This window comes from Diadema setosum, chromosome 17, assembly GCF_964275005.1.
Source record: "Diadema setosum chromosome 17, eeDiaSeto1, whole genome shotgun sequence".
NCBI classification, from domain to species: Eukaryota; Metazoa; Echinodermata; class Echinoidea; order Diadematoida; family Diadematidae; genus Diadema; species Diadema setosum.
In genome coordinates this window covers 36,422,615-36,438,196 of record NC_092701.1, presented here as the reverse complement: position 1 = coordinate 36,438,196, position 15,582 = coordinate 36,422,615, and the positions used below count along the sequence as shown (strand labels likewise).

Sequence of the window (15,582 nt, the reverse complement as noted above, 5' to 3'; positions counted from 1 at the left end):
GCCATTTCGTAACAAAATAGGCCATGCGATACTTGGCACCCCATAAAAAACTATGGTCTTTGTCCATGGTTTCAATTGTACCACCTTTGTGAATTTGGGCCATGGAAAGTTTAAACAAAGCAATGGTACATCAATAGCTTTCACTCTTTGTATGTGGGAAAATTTGAAGAAAGAGTTCTGCAAACTTTCGTAGTATGTTTTAGCATATGTATAATTTGCAAATGTATGCATAAGCAGTTTGGTCATTGTGTTCTTCAGTTCACAAAGATTATATGTACATGGTCATGGAATTAAGAGAACTACTTGAGTAAAGACTTTTATGAAAAAAATATATACTTTCATTTCTAACAGGTTCAACTGGAAAGACTTTGATTGGCTGTTCTTAAAGGGAAAACAAGATTTCTCTCTTTCAGTTCAAGTGGGCAAAAGTTTCTATGCACAGGCTTAGTAAAAGTGTCATTATTTGAATAGAAAGTTTGCATTCGTATATGTACTTAATAATAGAAATGATATATTGATGTGAATTTTTGACTGTATATTTTCTATATAAGTACAGATATACATGCTGCGCCTTCCGCAGGCACTCTTACAGCAGAGTATTGTACATGATGGGTATCGTGCTCTGTAAACGCACATTATCATAATATGATTATTGTTGTAGACTAAAAGGAATAGTGACACTTAACTAGGAATGAAAATACCTACTTATATTATGTTTGTAGATTTAAGAAAAAAAATCATTTTTATCACAACGTTTATCAATTTCATGCTTTTAATTACCCTACTTATAAAAAGTCATGCATTGTTATGTTGTGGGCTAACCGTTTGCAACAAAACAATGTATCTTATAAAGTATTCTTTGAAGAGATTTAATTCATGAAATACAGTAGTGTAAAGCATAATGTGAAATACTTCCCATGTTTGATTTTGTGCTTCTGGTGGTTTTGAAGAAAACAAATATAAGTACACTTCTCTTTGACTTTTCTTTGACTAAAATATCTGAAAAAACAATACTGTCTTCCTCTCCTCAGCTCTAGCCTGTTGAATCAAGACACCTCGCTCCAGATCAACCCTGTCTACACTCAAACTGGTGTATATCCATTCGGAATCGATCCTGTGAGTCAACATTCTTTTCTTTCCAAAATACAAAAGTATGTGAAATTGACAAACTGGATCACTTCAAAGACTCACTCAAAACTCACACTTTTCACCAGGCATTCAATTGCTAACTCTCTTGGAGGAGTTTGCGCCTTTGAATGTTTCTATAACAGATATCTGGCACAATACAAATATTATGGATCATCATCATCATATTTTGTACTGTGCTGATGTAATAGTCACATCTGGCAGGAAAAAAGTTCCTCTGAAGGATTTGGGTGGTAAAACTTTTCTCTTCTCTTCTACATATAAAGGCAAAGGTGCACCAGCTTTATGGCAGTTTTCATTGCTAGCTTGAAATAAAGCTACCAAGTGACTGGGTAGATTGTGCATTGTCAAATGAATCTTGTGTGCTCAATGTGTGTCCTCTACTAGAAAAGATGAACATGTGAGGGGCAGCAGCCAGGAAAGAATTAAAGAGAAGATGAGTTTTAGTTGAGTCTGCAGTAACAATTATTACAACTTATATTAACTGCAAAGCTCTTAATGAGATGGGTATCTGAAGTCATATGAATTTAGCTTCAATCTGTAATAGAGAGCACTCAACAGTACCAGTGAGTGCCTAATGAGTTGCTTTGCTTTCACATGAGCCATGATAAGCCATTCCTGGGGATGCTTCTGCAGGCCCGGGGCTAACTCTGTAAATCCAAAGTTTCTGATTTATCATATTTCCCCAATTGTTTTACGTTCATGTGAACTGTAACTTTCACTCTTCTGGGTTCCTTTTTTGTATCTGCTCTAGGGTATATAATTGTGAATGTTTGAAGGGATATGTGTACGTTTATGTAGGCCTATGTATGCTATTATAGGTCATGATTGGATGCACTGTCCCCTGAGTTTCTATGCAAGTATAATAGATGGAGCGACTGTGTGTATATGTGCGTGTGTGTGTGTTTGTGTGTGTGTGTGTTTGTGTGCTTGTGTGTGTGTGTGTGTGTGTGTGTGTGTGTGTGTATGTCTGTGTGTGTGTGTGTATGTGTCTGTGTGTGTTTAGAGTCAAAGTGTGCGCACCGCTGAATGTACATGTCTGTATACATTCGCGGGTGCTTTGACTAGCGCATGTGCAATGGTGTGCCTGCGTTTGGGTGCGTATATGCTCAATGGTCCTTCAGATAACGAGCATGATGTAGAACACGTAAATTCTCCTGACATTCTTATGTGTATGATATGACTGAGCCAACGGAGTATGTGTGTGTGTGCGTGTGTGTGTGCGAACGTGTGTGTGTGTATTGTATTTGTGAGTGCGCGCATGCGTTTGTCTGCCTTCGCCTGTATGTATTCAGTGATGTACATGTGTCATACAGGGCGTGACGCGAAGTGTTATCCATCGGAGAACGTGCAAGTGTGTGTATGTGTGGGTGTGCAAAGGTTACGTAAATTATGCACTCCCTTGGAAAGGACGGGCTTTATGTTTTCTAAACTCTTGCTTTGTCGATGATCGGTAATTATAATTAATTGTGATGAAATATAAATGTGTAATGATGTATGTGTTTACTGTATTGTGAGTATAAATTATGCTTGTACAATTGTGTATATATTGAAAATTGTATTATGTGTACATGTACATGAATGTACGTAGTATGTATGTGTGAAGATATTTCTACGTGTACACCCATATGCCAACAAGAAGAATTTCCTATATGGACAATAAATGAATCTGAATCTGAATCTGAATCTGAATTTCTTTCTTGCCATATCCCCATACTCATTGGTCATTCCCACACAGATCTGGCAGCTGGCAGCCAACCAGATCAACTTTCTCAACTCCTACAAGATGAAGCTGTCGGTTATCCTGGGCATCAGTCAGATGACCTTTGGCGTTGTCCTCAGCCTCTTCAACCACAGGTCAGCTCAAGCTTGACCCTTGTCATTGCATGTTACTTCTCATTCCATATGCCTCGTACAGGAATTAAAAGTCTGTGAGGTGGCTTAGTTGGTAGCATGTGTCTTGCGATCAGATGGCTAGTGAGTCTGATTGAAAGATGTTATCATGCCATGCTCTTAAGAAAGAGGCTGACAATTCTCTCCCACTTCACTCTCAGCAGAGAGGTGGAGGCTAACACAGTGAAATGGTCTTTTGCACATACACACAAGAAACGGATGAGAGATGCCGGTCCCTCATGGTTTGCCTGAGGCGACTACTAGCAGTCGACAGCATATGGCATCAACCAGGCGTGTGAGGCTTTATGAGCAGAAGAAGAAGAAGACATGGATTGTCACATGTAGAAAAAGTTAATGCTGTACCCACCAGATCATTGAAAACATTGCCTACAGATGTAGCTTTACATTTGCATATGGTTTGCATTGTTTACAACATCCCTTGCCTTCATGGCAGTCACATAAAAAGCAAATCAATTCATTTCAAATATCAACTGTTTATGCCCCCTAAAATGTCTCAATGATACGATGTTAATTGCTTGTAACCTGTTTAGAAAGTAATTCGTGGTAATGATTTCCTCAGTGCCTCTTTACCTGATATGAGAAATTAATCTGTAAATGAATGAATTAATGGTAGTATGTTTGTCCTTGTGCAGGTACTTCAAGAAGCCACTGAACATGTGGTGTAAGTTTTTACCCCAGATGATATTCATGGTCTCAAATGAATGAATTAATGATTAGTATGTTTGTCTTTGTACAGGTATTTCAAGAAGCCGCTGAATGTGTGGTGCGAGTTTGTGCCCCAGATGATATTCATGGTCTCTATCTTCGGCTACCTGGTTATCCTCATCTTTGTCAAGTGGCTGGTGTACAACGCCTCCAACTCTGGCGACGCCCCAAGTCTCATCCTCACCCTCATTAACATGGGTCTCTTTGTCGCTCCAGCTCCGGCCATGTTTGCTGGACAGGTGGGTGTAACACCGCCCCCATGAGGCCAATATTTTAATCCGTTGAGGACGGACAGCTTTTGCTATAACATGCATTTCCCATAGACACTTGCCTGAGTATTCTCTGGACTCAGCTTCAGCGGGTTAAAATCAAAGGTGTCTCTTGGGGGTATTGTTGTTATGTTTGGTGTGGAGGGGTTTTTTCCAGGGGGAGGTGTCTTTTTTTTCTTTTCTTTTTTCACAATGTGGTATTGAACTTGTTCTAGCTGGTACTACTCAGCTTGTCTCCTGGCTTCCTTTATGAAACTATCTCTCAGTAGCAAAAAAAAAAAAAAACAAAACAAAACAAAACAAAACAAAATATTTAAGCTCCTGAACCATTGTCATATCTTCATGACATTTGAGAGAAACTGTGGAATTGTTATGCAGCAGTGGGATGTCTTACTTGTCATACCAAATAATTACTATCACAAAAAATTAAGAACCTTCCTTTTAGTTTGAAAAGAAGAAGAAGAAGAGTTGATTGAAGACACATCAGTGAATTTTTCAATATTTGACTGCCTGTCAGTGATCATTATAGTACTGTGAACAGACATGTATCCGAAGAACGGTCATTTTACTTGTAGAACGTTTTGTACGCTTATTTTATCATTTTTACAAACTGAATAAATATGGAAACCCCTCAACTAGTTTGAAGGAGTGTTTGAATTTGTTTCTTAGAAGGATCAGTACTTTACCCCATCACTGCAATTAACCCCCAGTTTTATGGAGAGTGGTCTTTTACTCATGCAGCCTTTTCACTTTGGAATACCATCCCATCTTATATGGAGGACTTCCCCACAATACCCAAGTTAAAAATTGTCTGTGTAGGTATCTATTCGGAAAGCATTTTGAATGAGTTAGGTTTGCATTTGATAGCATTTCTCTGTCCTTCTGTTTTTCCTCCTTAAAGCACGTTGAGATGCAATGGCAGTGATATGTGCTATTTAACTGATGTTCAATGTATCTGTACCTTGGCTCCTGACAATGTTCTCATACCCACAGGCCCAGCTACAGATCTTCCTGGTGTTGGTAGCAATATCCTGTATACCATGGATGCTGGCCATCAAACCTGCCATCATTTACTTCCAGCGCAAAAACAAATACATGGTGGTAAGTGTCTTGAACGGACAAAATGCTAGAAACAATAGTTACTAATAATGGTCTGCCATTCACTTAAAGGCATAATTCAACATTTGCAGAAGAAGCAAAATCCCATCATTAGTGCTTTAAAATAGTTCTAAAATGTGAGATAGGGATAGAAACAACCACTGTAAAGATTTGAATCCGTATTATCGATGTTAAGTACTGTTAAATACACAAAATGTGAACAATAGTTATAATGAAAATAGGGGGGGGGGTTCAATTTGACCCCCCCTCGACATTTTGCGTCGCGATTCCGCAACGCGCAAAGATTTTGCCGCGTCGTTTCATGACTTTTTTCATTGAAGTCTCCCGCATATTTTGAGACCAAATTTGCGATGTCCGGGTACACCGTTCTGAAGTTACATAATGTTTTGCATATGCATGTCAACCCGAAAATAGCTCAAATTCATGATATTGTGTGCAAATCCAATGCAAATTGTGTTTTTTGGTTAGATTGATATAAATTAGATTATTTCAACTTTAAACATTGAAATTAATCAATTTTAATGTAGATGAGCTTGAAAAAGTGCCTGCAACAAATTTTGGCAAAAAAAAAATTGAAAACAAAAGGTCAAAAAAACAATGACATACATAAGAAATTAACAAAACAATAAAAAACAAAAGAAACTGATTTTGATTGTGCTATTTTTTACAAGAAAATTGTTCAATGTGTCTTGAGGAACTCTTGCACAAAAATTTAGCAATCATTCAGTCGTTTTAATGGAGTTATAGGTGAAAATATTATTTCATGCCTAAATTTGCATAATTAATTTACTAAAAATAGAAAATCAAAATTTTTCTTTTGTATGACCATGTAATCTTGTAGTTGACATCCGGCTTTATGTTTAAGCAAAATTTTACGGCGATCGCGCGATCGGTGGCCGAGATCTGAAGGGGGGGTCAAATTGACCCCCCCAGTAAAAACTTGGTCTCAAATAGCCCAGTTACAATAGGGTTAATGAGGAAAATACTGATATCTCCTTTCATTTTAGGCTTTATTGCAAAAATGTTATATGGTAGGATGTTTTGTGATACAACAGACTTACACATATGCATCAAATGTGATATCTGGAACATGTTTTAAATCACTGTGCCCAAAGGTAAACAGGACCTTCAAAGGTTTTCTGTTTGCTGTATGTGTAGTGTGGGAAGGACATTTAATCCCTGTTAATGAGAAGTCCTTAGCTTTCTCCTTGATGTACATTTGTAGGTCTGCATTAAAGGGGATGGCTAGTAACTGATAAGTGGGAATCAGTGGGAATGCTGGGGGATGCTTGTTCCAATCCTTGTGGGATTCATTTAAGAGTACATTATATATCTATTGTTGTGTGAAAATTATTTGCTTCAGAATGGTCTCATATTCAAGTAATGTGCAGTTCAATGTATTAGGTAAGCTTGCCTGTACAGTGACAGGGCGATCTTAACAGGCCGTTTAAACGATCTCACTGATTCCCACTGATCAGTTACTAGCCATCCCCTTTAACGCTTTTTGTGAAATAGTGCAACTCCACCACCCCCCCCCCCCCCCCACCATATGCCATGTTATTTTGAGAGCACAATGCAGGAGAGCTGTTTGTAAGCATATTTCTGCTAGGAATGTAGTAGAGCAAAATGTGGAGTACATTGCAAGCCCAGCCCTGAGCAGTTTTCATTTCTATTATTCAGTTTATTATGACCAAGCTACAGCTTTTTTTTTTTCTTGCAAATAATCGTTATTCAAAACACTGGTCGCTTTCAGTCAGGTTAAGAGTTCAAGCAAAATATGCAGTTTTGGCAAACTGTCAACTTAGTCAGGCATGGGAACTTGGCACCCAAAAAGTTGAGAAGTGCAAACTTCTTTGTATTTTTTTCCACAGCTGTCTAGCACAGAGTGAAAACTGATACTCTGATACTGACGCTCTTTGCAATAGATTTCAATGAACTGTCTATAGTGTAATCTATTATAGCTTATTGTGTGAATGTCCTTTAATTGTATCACTCGAGTGCTCGTCACATTTGGGGTTTCGCTCGCTATGTGTAGAAAGATACCAAGGGGGAAAAAACAGAAAAAAAAAATGGTAAACATGATTGAAGGCTTTGTATCTGTTCCAGGATGTTACTTTCCTATTACTGCAGACCAAACACTATAATTCCTTTTCTTATTCTTGTGATTTCTACGTCTATTAAGTTTTATTGTTCCATTTTTCATGGTGGTGCTACTAAGATTTCCCTGATAACAATATTTCTATCGTTGTAACTGATTTACAAATTGCCGTACATCGACGTAAATAAACACTGAATTGATCATTGTTTTAGTAGTAGCCATGATAAAAGAAATCATGGGTGGTCATACTCAAGCAGGATTCGAACCTATGACCTCCTGATCTCTGGACAGGCATCATCTCAACTAGACCACCAAGCTTTTGCCCGACAGCAAGTGTAGGTTCTAATCTAAAGCGCGCAGCTGGTACTGCATCATTATTCAAATTCATAACACATGCTTTTAGGCGGAAACTCAATGGTCTAGTGGAGATGACGCCGGTAACTCAATGGTCTAGTGGAGATGACGCCGGTGATCAGGAGTTCATAGGTTCGAATCCTGTTCGAGTATGTCCGCCCATGATTTCTTTTATCATGGCTACTACTAAAACAATGATCAATTCAGTGCTTATTTACGTCGATGTACGGCAATTTGTCATTCAGTTGCACTATCGACGGAAGAATTTTGTGAATTTGAATATTTCTATCACCTGTGAGAACGGAATACACACTAGTGAAAAAAAATTCTCGCCATGCATCCATTTAAACTAAATTGGACTCATTGAATGTGCATTAAACAAGTCCACTATATATGAGCTGTTTATGTGAGATTTAAGATCAGTTTAGTAGAGTATCCAATACTATGAAGACTCCCTGGTGAGCTTGTACGAGGCTCCTTTCCTTCTATGCTCACCGTCTTTATGTCAGTGAGAGAAAGAGATTATTAAACCTTGGAGGTGCTGATTGACTCAGGAAATCCCACAGGGTTCTACACATTGTCAAGAGCTCCTGGCACAGAAAGGGTTCATTTGTTTGTTAGAAATTTTGCAGACTATTTCTGTGCTCTTTTATATCCACCCTGTAATACAGATGCGCCATGACCCAGGCGCTGTGGACAGCAGTGGACTAATGACCTCTGACACGACAGCGGTCATCAACCAGGATGAGCTAGCGATAAATAATAGTGACCCCGAGGAACCAGAACTACCCAAACAGGAGGAGATGGCCGTCGCAGAAGAGGAGGTCAGTCTCAGCCTAAGGCCCTCTCCTCTTCCCCTCCCAAATAAAATTGTTGTATTGGCATAATCCATCCAACCCCATCACATATGACTGTGCTGCCTTTGCAGTCAAATTTGTTGTGCAGAAAAATCCATGAGTGTTATGGAAAGAATAGTTGTTTTCCCATTGTAAAATGATATGTGCGTGAAGTGGTTTCAACAAGAGTTTAACCAAAATAGCCCACAATAGTAAATACATATTTTGTTTCAGCCTACGGCAAGATGGTGTGTATTTGTTTGTTTTTTTCTCCAGATTAGTAGACAAAAGTCACAAAGAGCTATGAACATGCAGTATTTCATGATATGGACATTTTGTAGGTTAATAGGTATAGTAGAAGCAACGGGTGAATATTTCTTTAACATATTAACCTGTTCTGTACGGGAACCTGGTGGCCTGTGTATTAAGTCTATAGGCATATCAAAATTCAGTATGGAATGGGTTAAAATATGTACAGAAAAGCTTTCAACAAACTTATAAAACATATGAACTTCACTGAACTTGTCTTAAACTCAGATAACAAATTGCTCAAAAGTTCACAACACACAAGCCATACCAGTTTTAGAAAAAACAAACAACTAAACTGAATAAAAGTTTTGAGGATGCTTGCATTAATATAAAAATATATATGAATATATCTTGAAGAGAGAGAGAGAGTAAAAAATATTTTTCAGACATTTATAGTTCATGCATTATATTGTTATTTTGTCTGTTAAAGGAGAGGAAACATTTGCAAGCTACATTTATATTCACCAGTATATTTTGTCCATCACAACTTTTTCTCCCTCCTTTTAAACCAGCTGGATATAGGAGAACTGTGTGTCTACCAGGCTATCCACACCATAGAGTACTGTCTGGGCTGCATCTCCCACACTGCTTCCTACCTACGACTCTGGGCTCTCAGCTTGGCTCATGCTGGTAAGATTTTTAGATCAATATATTGGAGAAAGTATTATGATTTGAGATAAAAGTAGATAGTATGTCTACATTTAATCTTGTTTTCCACTGAGCTTCATTGTCTGTATTGCAAGGATATTAGGCATGATATAACAGACACACATGAACTAATGATATTTGCCATAGATACACGCTATTGCATGGTCTACTCTGTCTTGGACATTTCCACCAAGTAGTAGGAGTAGTGGTTGTAAAACTATGTCTTTGGGGCCATTTGCGACATAACTGTATGCCCCAGTTTTGTTTATATGGTTCAGGAAAAGCCCTTGATATCTATTCTTGATAGTTACTTGTATCATTCTCGTTTATTGTTTATTTTTATCTTCTTCTTCTTCTCATCTACTCAACATGTGTATATCATTTTCTGTTTATGAATAATGATGTGAAAGGACATAAAATTGTGTTGTAATCAACTACTTCTTCTACATGAGGCAGCTAAGGTTGTGTTTAGTTCGTTCTGACATCACAGCCACTGTGCCAAAGGTCAGGATTGTCTGTGTCTATGATAAGTAAGGTGGAGCCATTTATAGATGATATGGCATTTTGTAGTTTGGGCGACAAAGCCTTGTATCTCAGAAATGTCAAATGTTCAGGAGAGCCAAAAAACATGGCGGCCAAAGCACTATAACAAAGTGGATCTTCTTTTCTTTGACATGCTGTGGTGGCTTCATTTCTGGGCTAAGACAGCTAGGATTTGGACAGGACATTGCTTAACTAATTATCTGACAATCAGTTAAAAGAAAAAAAAAGATGGTTTTCACCAAAAAAAAAAGGGAAAAAAAGAGATACAACGTCTAGTCACTACTGCGACGAATGATCCATTGAGTATGCCCACATATTCAAATCATAGCAACCAATATCTATTTTACCCGATGTGTCGTTATCTTTATGCTATTAGAGCTGACTTGTGAGATTGAACTCGCTAACTGGGGCGGAGGGGATGGGAAGGGAGGGCATGACCCCCCCCCCCCCCAGTCCAAACAGAATGCCTTCATTCCCTCATCTCACTGTGTGTCCATCCTAGAATTGTCTGAAGTGCTGTGGAGCATGGTACTGGCCATTGGCACGAGGCTGGACGGCTACTTGGGTGTGGTAGGCATCTTTGTCACCTGGGGGGCGTGGGCCATCCTCACCATGGGCATCCTTCTCTTCATGGAGAGTCTCTCAGCTTTCCTCCACACTCTCAGACTTCACTGGTAAGACCTGGTATAGATGTGATGATGATTGGGATGGTTTTATCCCCTCTTTGGTTGCCTCCTCACTGCTCATCCAGAGGGCCCTGTCATTACTATCACCCAACATTGCCAAGTACTGTAAAAGTGGATATTTTCACACGAGTAATTTTTAGGGGCTTGGCTGGGTAAGATGAATTTTGTGTGTTTTTTAATTCCATTACTGGAACATATGGCATGCAAAATTATTTGCATGCTTTTATTTTTACACTAGCTTCTGGTTGCGTGAAATGCGCAAAAATTTCCACACTGTGAAAACTTCCACTTTTACAATATCCATAAACTCTTTGTGTGCCATAATGTAAACCCCCTGTGTGCCACATTATTCTGAGACCTCAACACATGGGGGCCTTTGGAAGACATTCTTTTTTTCAAAGTCACGTAACTTATCATAGAATTAATGTTTATGCCAGAAATGTAGTACAACAAAGATGTAGAGAACATTCCAAGCTTTGCTGTGATGTAAATTGTATGATTATGGGTCTGATTATTAAGTACCCCCCCCCCCCCAAATGACCAGTAGTCAAAACATAACCCCCAAACAGACTGCAAATTTGTATTCTTGGTCATCATTACACACTCATTCACAAGATTGACTCGAAAAACTCCTACAGAACATCGCTATTCAATCACCATACCAGGATGAAGCTATCTGAGTGAGAAATGAAATGGCGAGTGATGCTTTCATGGTTCTGTGACATCTGGCCATTCATCAATCAATTTGGGTGCATATGTGAAGTTGGCAAGCCATCAACTGAGTAGGAATGCAAACTTGGCACACAAAGAGTTTTAACACCAGCATGTGCTCTGTGTGGTAATTTACACACATGGTTGAGGGGTATTTATTGATTGGCACAGATGTCTGGAAATTGAAAGAGATTACCTAATCCCCTTAAGCCCTATTGTGTCACCATGACCATCCTAATGGACTGAGGCCCATTGCTACACTTGAATGAGCTTTGCTAATCTACACATTTTCAAGTTGGGATGGATGGCTGGATGCTGGTGAAACAGGTTGACAAGTTGAAGCTGAAACCATGGGCACATAAAGGGCTAAGCTTCAAGCAATATATGGACTCAGGACCTCCATTGTTGAAAGTCCTCAGCCATAACCACTCTACTACAATACTCTCACACATAACACTCTGCCACCGAGACTTGTGACATACAAATATTGGCCATTTCAGTATCAGAATAATTTCACAAGGTTTATTCGGTCAGAACATCCAATTTCGATGAGTTGGATATCACTTTTATGCTCAGAACCCTTTTTTTTTTTTTTTTAATCAACCCTTAGCTCAAAAATCTGATTGGGAAACTTCTTGTTGGTTGAAGGACAAGTTCACCTTTATAAACATAAGGATTGAGAGAATGCAGAGCAATATTAGTAGAACACATCAGTGAAAGTTTTAGAAAAATTGGACAATCGATGAAAAAGTTATGAATTTTAAAAATTTTTGTGTTTGAACCGCTGAATGAGGAGACTACTACAGCTTGTGATGTCATATGAGTACAACAGTATAAAGAAAATGTAAAGAAAATTCAACATATTTTCACATTTTTCGCATAATAAAAGAGCACATGACTTGCCTCTTTCTAAAGGCAGGGGTAATAATATTACCCATAACATATGTCGGTAACGAGTCAAGGGAATGTGTACTTTTTTCAAAAGCTGAAATTTTGTGAAAATCTCTTTATATTTTCCTTATATTGTTGTACACATGTGACATCATCAACTGCAGTAGTCTTCTCATCCAGCGGTGACTGCACAAAAACTTCAAAAATTCATAATTTTTGAACGGATTGTCCGATTTTCCTCAAACTTTCAATGATGTGTTCTACTAATATTGCTACATTCTCTCAATCCTTATGTTTATGAAGGTGAACTTGTCCTTTAAAGTTTTGAAATGCAAAGTCATAGATGTGAAGACACAGGAATGAATGGTCCTGATGTCTTTTGTTCATGCTGTAATGAAAGTTTTTATTATCATCCCTCCTTCATACAGGATTGAGTTTCAGAGCAAGTTCTACCATGGCGAGGGTCACCCCTTCATGCCTTTTGCCTTCCAAGCCATCCTGGAGGGCAAAGAAGAGTAGAAGATGGTGCACATTATGTCTCTGAGAGAGTTACTGCCCCCGCTGGACCCCAACTCACATGTATCATGGCTCAGCATCACAACTCCACGTTTTGAGTGCCAGGCATAGCATCACAACTCTACGTTTTGAGTGCCAAGCATTATATCTCCATTATGATTTAAGAATTGCGGCAGTGTATTAAAGGCATTGTCATTGTTGTAATCTATCTTTGTTGTAAGTGAAGTGTAGCTGTCATATGGGTCTGTAACCAAAAGTGAAAGTAAGACTGTGTCGTTAGTTTCCCCACCCCCAATTATTAACTGGTTTGAATTGGTTTGCTTGTTATGATACAATATATAGGTCTTTGTATTTTAGTAGCTGTTTGCAAAAGCATTATTTTTGAAATCATTTCCTGAACACATCAAGCACAACAATGCCCCTTAAATTTTACGCACGCTAAGTTGACAAAGGAAAGAAAAAGAAAGAGAGAGAGAAAAAAATAGTGTTCTCGAGGCACGAAATTCATACTCAAGGAAGCTGTGACAGTTTATTCGTAATTTTCTTTGTAAATCAAGAAACAAGTAAGGTAGTTAAAGCTACCTTTCACACATTTTGCTGTAGAGTTGTTGGACATGTATTGAGCAGCAGGTTTAACCATTGATGCACTCCACAGCTACAGTTTCATGTGCAGAACCAAACTCACGTTTTGAAAATTATGTTTACTCGTTTTGTTGGTGTAATGGAGGAAAAATTGTGTTATGGCATTTCTGGTCTCACGATAATTTCTCCCTAATGCTGCACAGAGTAGAGTTTCATAGCCAACTCTATGCTTTCCCTCAGAGTCTACGCTTGGTATTTGATTTGATATTTGTATGTCTATTAAAAAACATGCAAGTGAAGAAAATCCCTTCCCATACTGCTCTCTTGCACCTTTGATATAAACCTTCGCATAATTATAGTTGAATGGAATAATTCAACTTTTATAGGGATTCTGCATCTGTCAGCCAGATGCTTTCCATGCTGTTAAACATTATGGGGTTGTAGAAATAATATGATTTCATCGCAGAAATGAAATTGGCTATTTTTCAGCATTATAACGTACAGGGTTTAATGATAATCTTACAAATAGATTTATGAATAGCAGATGGTTTTAGGTAATAGTATTTTGTGTTCTGTTTACAACGACATAGGTTTCAATATTGTCATACTTGTACATACTTGTATGTTAAGGGGAGTTAAGGGGAGTTGGAACTAACTGAAGAAGTTGTGATCAGTGTGGCTGGAACTAAAGGGTTTGCTTCAAGGAAACTAACATGTGCAATTTGTAGTTGTATGTGACAAACTCAAACACATACATAGCTGACATGAATGTGTTTATGAAATACGCATATAATTATGTTTGGCTGGTGCTTGTTTGGTACAATTTTTAAGAATATTTTTCATTGACTTTGCTTTCACAGAATCATATGTAAGGAAAAAAAAATAATTTGGCTCATTAGATATTCACTGAGATAAATCACCACACAATATCAAAGGATAGGATGAGCACAATGTGCATCTTCTTTGTAACACACGTACAATGGTGATGACTTTTGCCAGTGTTATTTTGTGTTGAAATTATCAAACCAAAATTCTCCTTGGATATCTGGAGATGTTGCTCTTAGAGGTCAAACCTTCGCCCTCGTTTCCATGAGGAATTCAATCATGGATGTAGGAAGTGCGCAACATGTGATATGGAACCAAGTCATGGGGCCTGTCTAGAAAAGAATTGTGCCAAGATGACCTACAGTTCTGAAATACTATCTGAAGAAAAGTAAGACAACCCAATACCCACTCATGCAAAATAAAAAAAAAAATAGATGAATAAAAAATAAGAGTCAAGTGGACATTTTCTTGAAGATTAAATAGCATTCAGTAATTGATATTACAGTAATATGGAACGTATGCACAGTAACATTTGTCTCAGAAAATATTGATATGAATTGTTTACTAGTAGGTTTTATGCAATGTTATACAACAGTGTATTGCTCCCTTGCCAGAATGTATGTATTGTCCTCAGCTATTTGTTGTACAAGGATTTTATATCATATGCAGACATTACCAGATGTTGAAATCATAGTGATTCTAAAGTTGGTGAAGATTGAAGAGAAATTGTCCTTGTGTTTCTAGTTATTGTTGATTTTTGGAAAGCCAGGATTTAGTATTGTCTCTGAGCCAATGGTAATATGTACGTGGATTTGGGACTTGACAAATATTAGATCAAGAGTCAAAGTTGAATTAGTCTGAGATACTTATGGTCTGCTAAGTCTCAGTTTATGTCATAATGCTTGATGGAAGTATACCATATACACAATGTATTCATACTCTTCTCCATAGCTGTATTTCATGTGGATTGGAAAAAGAAAGTTAGAGGCTGTGACGCATTGTGAATAGATGTCAAAATATTGTGTCATTATTTACTTTTGTATATGTATTTATATTCTGGTCTTAAAAAATTGGTACATGTTTATGTGTTTGTCAGTTTCCCTCATCCTTTACCTTGGCTGTAGTATCCCCCCCCCCCCCCCCCCAATCATATCCAAGTCATACAAAAAAAGTTTGCCATGACAGCTAACTAGATGTATAGTTTGACTTGGTGATAGCTATGACGATACTAAAATGTTTTTTTAAAAAAAGATATTGTCAATTCTAAGGCTTCATAATAGTTGAAACCAGCATTGGTAGCTCAGAATATTTGCTTGTCTATCATATCAGATAAAAATGCTTCCCTCCCATGCTGTAGAAATGTGCACAGATTTTATGAATTGTTTGCTTTCTCTGTTGATATTTTACCCGACATCAGATGGAATGTATTG

The 15,582-nt window shown here is 37.9% G+C and overlaps 1 protein-coding gene across 1 annotated transcript in view; it reads left to right on the top strand.

The window, feature by feature from the left end:
* Positions 1-12,836, top strand: part of LOC140241262 (V-type proton ATPase 116 kDa subunit a 1-like) — a 76,678-nt gene extending 63,842 nt beyond the window's left edge. The window contains exons 13-20 of the mRNA XM_072321010.1: positions 1,032-1,116; positions 2,885-3,003; positions 3,797-4,004; positions 5,028-5,135; positions 8,277-8,429; positions 9,263-9,380; positions 10,444-10,615; positions 12,658-12,836. Of these exons, the coding sequence (XP_072177111.1) occupies positions 1,032-1,116; positions 2,885-3,003; positions 3,797-4,004; positions 5,028-5,135; positions 8,277-8,429; positions 9,263-9,380; positions 10,444-10,615; positions 12,658-12,748 (1,054 nt within the window). The 3' untranslated portion in view covers positions 12,749-12,836. The remainder of the gene's footprint in view (positions 1-1,031; positions 1,117-2,884; positions 3,004-3,796; positions 4,005-5,027; positions 5,136-8,276; positions 8,430-9,262; positions 9,381-10,443; positions 10,616-12,657) is intronic.
* Positions 12,837-15,582: the final 2,746 nt, after the last annotated feature.